Genomic DNA, 7,419 nt, shown 5'->3' on the forward strand with positions numbered 1-7,419 from the left:
TTGGAAATCGGAACCATCTGATGGCATAGTTTTATGGATAATTACTGCCACAGAGATAATGCAGCATGTGAAAGGAAAGCTTTGAGGTATCTCCACTCGCTGGGGAAGAGAGAGTGCGTAGGTTTCAGTTGTGCATCTGAGCTGTACCCAAAAGGCAAATGTGTGGAAAGTTTGGTGACAAGCATCCAGGCGTGCGGTTAACAAGATTGCATCTGGTGAGTAGAAAGTGGAGGATATAGTCTCTACTGTGCGCTTAAAGAGCAAATTATTTTCACATTAAGTTCAATGGCGTCAGTAATCCGCCCAAATATAGACAGAACTATTTCATTTCCAGTGGAAAAATAATTATTCAAATACCCTGTAGTGCAAATCCCCTTAATTTAGTGCATGACACAGTTTTTGATTCCCCACCACAGAACAAAACGGAGAAGAATCCCAGCAAACATTAAAATCTGTTGTTTTATTTGGTAATCTGGCTGCTTACTGACAAGAAAATAATCAATACAAATAGTTCTGAACTGTCTGAAAATAGACAGGCGATTTAAACTGTAACTAACAGCCATGCATTTTCCAGCTGCATTGCAGTGTTGAGGAAATGACACCAGCTTTGATGGGCTGTATAGCTTTTGAGATGAGCCTCTTTATGCCGCTTGCAGTTCCATTATGGCTTTGTTCGAAAGCTTGTTTACCTGCTGATAACATACACTGGTGGATTCAGGAGCACCGATCCAAAATCTGCTGCCAAAGTCACTCAAGTCTCATTGTACTGCAGGAGGGGAAGAATGAAATGTTTATGCGGAGGGGAATGCAAATGCTAAATGTGAAATCAAACTATGGGACCAATAAGGGATCAGAACAACTTTGCCAGGTTTTATTTTTAGCCCGGTTGCAAGGCTCGCTTTGTGGAACACTCTTCACTTTAGCCTCTGTGCATCCGCGGCGCTTTGGTTCTTCCCTCAGACGTGGAAACGCTATTCGAGCAAACGCTAAAACTGTGCGATTATTTCTAAAAACGGGTTCAGCACAACAATCTTCCATCGAGCTTTTGGATTAGACAAAAAAGATCCAAAGTGACTGAAGGCAGCCTGAAAACGTACCTGTTTTTCTGTGATAACGCTTGATATCAAATCACCAGCAGATCAAAAACTGGTCATCCAGTCTCATTATTATACATCACTGAAATATTTTTGGATTTCGCTGTTAGGGATAAAAAAAAAAAAGAAAAAAGGAAAAAAAAAAAAATCTATGGTCTCAGGTCAGAGGAATCTCCCTTTAGTTTGCATATTAAAGGGGATTCGATAGACCCCTGTTAGCCACGCATCCCCGTGCAGGCAGGTCTCCAGGGGGCCAGCACGGCCCCACAGACGGGAAACTAGGGGGCCAGGTGACCCTGTCTCTGAGGTTAGCAGGAAACACTAAAGAGGGATGGGCAGGGAGCTGAGGAGCCACTGAGTGCGACTGTGCAAGGCTGGTGATGGCAGCTGTCAATGGTTTGGAAGGAGAAGCAGACAGATTGTGCGTTCTGTTGGTGCAGCCAGTTCGCCACCTGGCAGGCTTTTCCTTGTTAGAACTTCTTGCTGTTTCTGTTCTCATCAGAGGAATGATTTTCCTCTTATCCTCTGTGTTCAGGGGAAGTTAAATTTGTTAAAATGTTTAATAATCTTTAGTTAAATTGTACATACAAAGAGCGTTCTGTGCGATGCATCGAACTGCTGCTACTTTTGCAATGCCTCCCGGAAGCTATAAGCAAGGTATGCAGGCATATATTTTTCTTTTTGCCTAATTAACTACAGTGAATAATCAAATCAATTTAGACATGTGAATCCCTTTGTAAGCTGGAGCCCTGCATTACATTAGCTATGAGTTCTATAAGAATAATAGTGTTTTTGAAGGGGTAGGATTTGCTTAAAAAAAAAAATAAAAATCTGTAACTTTCCAATCCCATCATAGCCATAAATACTGCTCTATGTTGTTCAGTTGTTATGAAAAAACGCAAGCAGAAAGCATGAACAGCTTAAAAGTACATTTCAAAAATCACATTTGGCAGTCAGTCCTTGTTCCAACAGGATTAAAAAAAAAAGTCTTTCATTTGATATAAATATATGCAAAGAGAGTGGTGTGGTGATCTGGGTGCCAGAGGTGGCGCTTTACTCTGGATATTCTGGCTTGGGCCTGTAAGGGACATAAATTAACATGAATTAACACATGCATGCAATAAGAAAATAATTAATTCAAGTTATCAGTCACCTTTTCCATTCCAGGAATCTGATTGACAAGATAAAGTAATGTGCAAACTGCTTTTCAAAGCTAACAGCCTGGAGCACCCCTCCTATTAGTTAGTCATTCCCTCAGTATCACACCCGGAATCTGTCATTTCACAATTTTCTCCTATAATGCATATGTGCTGCTCTCACCACTCCACTACAGCAACTGCCATCTAACAAGTTGACACAGAGAATGATACAATTCACGTCCAGTATTCAGTTCCATATACAGCAAGCATCTGAGGCAGACGGGTCAAGAATATGGTACATTCTGTTCCCTCTCAAAATTGCTTTTTAGGACTCTCAGGGAGATGGTTAAACATCCCATTTTATCCTCTGAATACAACAGAAGAGTCTAAAAGATATGAAACTCTTGATTTTAGCTGGTTGTCCTGAAATTGTGCAATGCTATCCTTAATAAGATTTAACTCGGTCTAGTTATTTGAGATATTTGTGCTATTTCTAAAAGTCACCACCGGCACCTTCTGCACCCCCCACTAAAGACGTATAAACAGCCTTACAATACATTCATTTTTATGTCAGTGGCACTTAAATATATAGAAGAATCCAACCTTAACTAGAACTGAACTGCATTTATTCTTTAGGAAAAATATTCACCGTTGCTAAAAATATTAGCACCCCTTAAAAATTTGGTTAAAATAATTTAAAAAAAAACTAAGTAATTTTAATAATTTAGGTACTTTAAATACATATTCCACAACCTTCTGTTTCTTTGGGGAACAAACATATAAAACCTTTCAAAATAGGAAACACTAAAGAACATCAACTGAGGCAGATGAGTGCTGATAATAATAAGGTATAAAATGTTTACAAAAAAATAGCTAAATATAAATATACTTGTCCATATTTACAGACTAAGCATTTAACAAACCCATTAAAACAAGTGAAAGTGTGATAAACATCCTTTATAAGGACCTCAAGTTTATCTGACCATCCGTACCAAAACAGACAGTAAAAAAAAAATAAATAAAAAATAAAAAAATCTCCAAACCTGCAGGAAAGAGTGACATCTTCAGGTCAGTTACTCAAAAGAGTTTCCCCCTTAGAATATTTTACACATCTTTGCAAGTGGTACCAATAATTTTGAAGCATGCTAATAATAATGAGACCACCTTAATTTAGCTACAAAGGTCCATTAAGACACAACATCTCTCCCCCGAATAACTCGTCGTCAAATGGCAGCACAGCTAGAGAACTCAAAACATGTTTTTGTTTTCGAAGCTTAAAAATATGAAATACAAATCCTTCACCTACTTGAATCAATCCCTGTAAGAGACTAAATAAAACAATTGTTTCTTTAAGAAGACCATTTGGAAATGTGAACAGAGTGTTTCAGGCTTAATCATTTCAAAATATGGGGCAACAAAAGAGAGAGTTTTACCAAAACTCAGCTAACATTATTAGTGCATTTGAATTGGCTCTGGTATCATAAGTACCAGTCTGGTATGTGAAAAGATCTGAAATATAAGTAGGTGAATTACCTAACAAGTGAAAAATACCCTATGTCCTATACCTTATGTCCCTATATACCCTCTGCATCAAAGTAGTTATTCATTTACTCAATAAAAATAATGTCCACACATACCTGAAATTTATTTATTTATTTATTTATTTATTTATTTATTTATTTATTTATTTATTTATTCTATGTCTATTATTATTCCTTGACACTGGTTCCAAATGTTGGGTTTAAACATCTCACGGGGAGGGAGTGTCTATTCTGAGTTTGGACACAAACCTTTTGTGCAAGCACTTGTTTTGCCAAGTTTCAGTGCTTCACAGAGATGCAGCAGGTAGAAACAGAGGTGTGAGTATAGCAATCTTTTGGTTTATTTTCATGGATTGGCATGATTTCATGTAAACCCGATGCTTCTTTCTTAGATATACCAAGCTGTTCGGTGTGTGCAGATAATTTGTTGTTAAATGTTTTCATGTTCTAGCGGTGTTACCTGCATTGGATGGAAAGTTGGATGCTATCAACAGTGTTGGAGTAACTAAAAACCGAAACATACATGTATTAATTACTGGTACGCCTATATATGAGGAGCAAATAAACTGAGCTTTCAGACTATGTGTGAGGTTGTGGATGGAGAGTCTGTAACAACAGTCATGCAACAGCAAACAAAAGACTAATTACATTTAATGGACAGTGTAGGGGCAACCAGATAAACACAAATAAAATTCACATGGCACAATATGTCATCGGCAAAACATTAGCTGAATCAACTTATTTACTAAATGATCATCAGTGTATGGTGCACAGCATGTTTTGTATCCCAGTTATTATTTTTCACCAATTTATGATAACAGTCCTCCTATAGCTAATATTCAATAACAGATGATAAAAAAAAATGTAGTCGTCAGCTCAAAACTAACATTGAAGTCAGTTTTTAAGTCGGTGCACAATTCACCTTGATGCAATTTGTCGGACTAGCTGGTTTGGCTTCTTCATGTGAACCAGTTAGCTTAGATAGTGGAAAGTGAGCTATTTTCTATTCAGCTGGAACAATAAAAAAAAATAGGTTTCAGTTATTGTAAAGTACCTATGTGTGTTTTTATGGTTCAACATTAAACCGACTAAGAAGACTGAGGTAGGAAAGGCTTTAATTCAAAGCAGCAGACATGTCTGATGTTGTGCATAAATGGGATAAAAATGCTCTAGAAGAGGACAGAGTGCACAAAAGTTGTTCTGTTGCCTGAATGTGGTGTCAGCCGGTCCCAGTCCCTGCGGCTCTCACCGCGTTACTGTTCAGGCCTGACGGGAAGCTGACTGCAGCTCAGGACATGGCCTCGTTTGTTCACGGCTCCCCCACCACCCCCCTTCACTCTCCAGCCCTACCCCTGTGAAAAGAGTTATGCTGTCTGTTTTGAATGGACAGCGTTTTTCTTTGTGTGGCCGATCAAAACAGAGGGCAAAGTTAGTCAGCAAGTTGCATAGCTTCTGCATTCTGGTTCTTCAAGCCTCTTTTGTATGAAGTTTAGCACAATGTTTTACACTGTGTTTGACCTGAATGGCATGTTGGAGGTAGGAGCTCTTTTCCAAACTACAAAACAGAAAGAGGTAGAAAGTGGTTTTCTTTTCTTATCTGATTAAACTAAGTCAGGTTTTTATGGTATGGTGAAATAAATGTAATGGCAAAACGTGCGGTGAGGGGGCATGGGGGGGCGGGGGGGAGATTGGATAAAAAGTCTTGGCTATAATGCAGAAAATTACAAAGTGCAGGATTTCTGAAATATTTATATGCTTTTATCTGATCTATTTCCTAACCACAAGGTATTTGCCTGAGAATTCCTGGCACTTTTCATATTACCTGAAGGCAAATGGTGTATAGATTTATACAAGTTATTTACAACAACAGCCAAGCCATTCCTCTGGAAACTAGGCTGCAGATCAAAGGATTGTTTTGATCTCTACTTAGCATATTTGTTTAACCTAGCCAGTGATTCTGAAAAGTGCACAAGCTTTTTGGTGATATGCAGAGCACCCTTTATCCGTCTTTTTCTTCTGTTAGCTGCGGATTTAAGTACTTTCTGTATTTAGGAGACAACTGGATTTGCCAGCTTTTGAAATTTAGTTGCCCACTGCTAGCAGTCTTGGCACTCAGAAATAGATAACTAGGTATGTTCCTCTGCTAATCCTGATCGGCCTTGTAATAGTATTTGTGGACTGTAGAGCACTCAATTAGGGCATAATGTGCTATTTTTATTTCCTTTAAGTTGGATTAAATGTGAAAACATGTTTGTTTGTTTTTTTTTTGTTTTTTTCTGTTTCCATCTACTATGTACTGTGTTTTTGTACTTTGCAAAGTATTGTTTTATACACTTTCAATCAGGACGAGTCTCTCAGCACTGAATTGAAAAATGTCAGGAGAGGAAAACAATGTCCAAGCGCTCTCTAACAAAAACATGCCAGGGCAATCAGGAAATTTTCTGGAATGCTTAAGAGAATGCATATGCACACAATGCCCTAATTCTCTTTTACTTTGGGTTTGGGAAAGATGAGCCCAGGTTTACTGAGAGCCAAAAAAGGGGGCAGATGGCTCACAAGAGGGATAAACCTGGGAAGTCATGCTGTAAATGTGTTTTACAGAAAACAATGAAAGGAGCGGACAAAGCGATTGTGGCAAAGTCCTTTGGAAAATGGAAAAGCAGCTCTCTAAGGTCCAGGACCATGGAGAAGCCGGATGAGCCTTCTGAGGAGAGTAAGGAGGCGAACCTTTCCAACTGCACCTGTGAAGACCCCCAACTCGCCAAGAAATCAGTTGGTAAAGAGTACCTTATTTCTTATTTCGAGTTTGGCCAAACTACCGAATCACCTGGCTTTTTTTTATTTTTTTTTTATTGTGACAATTTTAATTATTACTGTGTTGAGTTGTTTTGCTTTTTTATTTTTTTATTTTTTGCTTTGACTCTTTGGCCCGCCATATCCGGTGAACAAACAAACCACATTGTTGGGCAGGAGAATTCCTTTTGAGGGAAAGTGTGTCTCCGATGATACAGTGTTGCCAGAAAAAGACAAAGCGAAAAATAGCAAACACAAAAACAGTCACAGGTGCATGGGAAAAAGAGAGGAGCGAGTGAATGGTCACTGCGGTCCCCAGGAGGTCTTTCAGTGTTAGCCAGTGCGGTGGGTGGACTTCTGACAAGGACGCTGGTTTGCAGCCAGGTGGAGTGTGTAACTGAGAATGCTCCTGTTTATTCCTTTCACATGCTAATGTGGCTCCTGTGCGACTTAGAAGCGGCAAAAAAGTTTTTCTTGGAGCGAACATTTTTGTTGCTCTTGTATCACAGCAGTGGTCTGATTCAAAGACTCAGCACTCCTTTTTATATGGGTTTGGGATCGTGCCAGGGAGAGAGAGATACACTATAACTGTGGTGTACAGAAAGGCATTGAAATGCATTGGTTGAATATTTGAAAAGTGCAAACAGGTGCAACCATTTAACCTTCCCAACAATATCATAGAATAATTAGTTAAAAGTATAATTAAAGGAGCTGGAGTTTATTCCAGAGGCATTTTACTGGCACATGATACAGAATATATCTTATGTGCCCAAGAGAACCACAAAACAAAACCAGAAAAAAAACTGAATATACTGAATAACTGAAAAACTGAATATATATATATATATATAT

At 38.6% G+C, this 7,419-nt stretch overlaps 1 protein-coding gene across 4 annotated transcripts in view; it reads left to right on the forward strand.

Moving 5' to 3' along the window:
- The first annotated feature begins 5,196 nt into the window (after positions 1–5,196).
- Positions 5,197–7,419, forward strand: part of st18 (ST18 C2H2C-type zinc finger transcription factor) — a 48,369-nt gene continuing 46,146 nt past the window's right edge. Inside the window, exons 1-2 of one of the 4 annotated variants that reach the window (XM_016669738.1) lie at positions 5,197–5,346; positions 6,376–6,550. In XM_016669738.1, coding sequence (XP_016525224.1) covers positions 5,257–5,346; positions 6,376–6,550 — 265 coding nt within the window. In that variant the 5' untranslated portion in view covers positions 5,197–5,256. The remainder of the gene's footprint in view (positions 5,347–6,375; positions 6,551–7,419) is intronic. The other 3 variants (XM_016669740.1, XM_016669737.1, XM_016669739.1) reach the window with 3 other exon arrangements.

The sequence above is a fragment of the Poecilia formosa genome, unplaced genomic scaffold (assembly GCF_000485575.1).
Source record: "Poecilia formosa unplaced genomic scaffold, Poecilia_formosa-5.1.2 Scaffold27, whole genome shotgun sequence".
Classification (NCBI taxonomy): Eukaryota; Metazoa; Chordata; class Actinopteri; order Cyprinodontiformes; family Poeciliidae; genus Poecilia; species Poecilia formosa.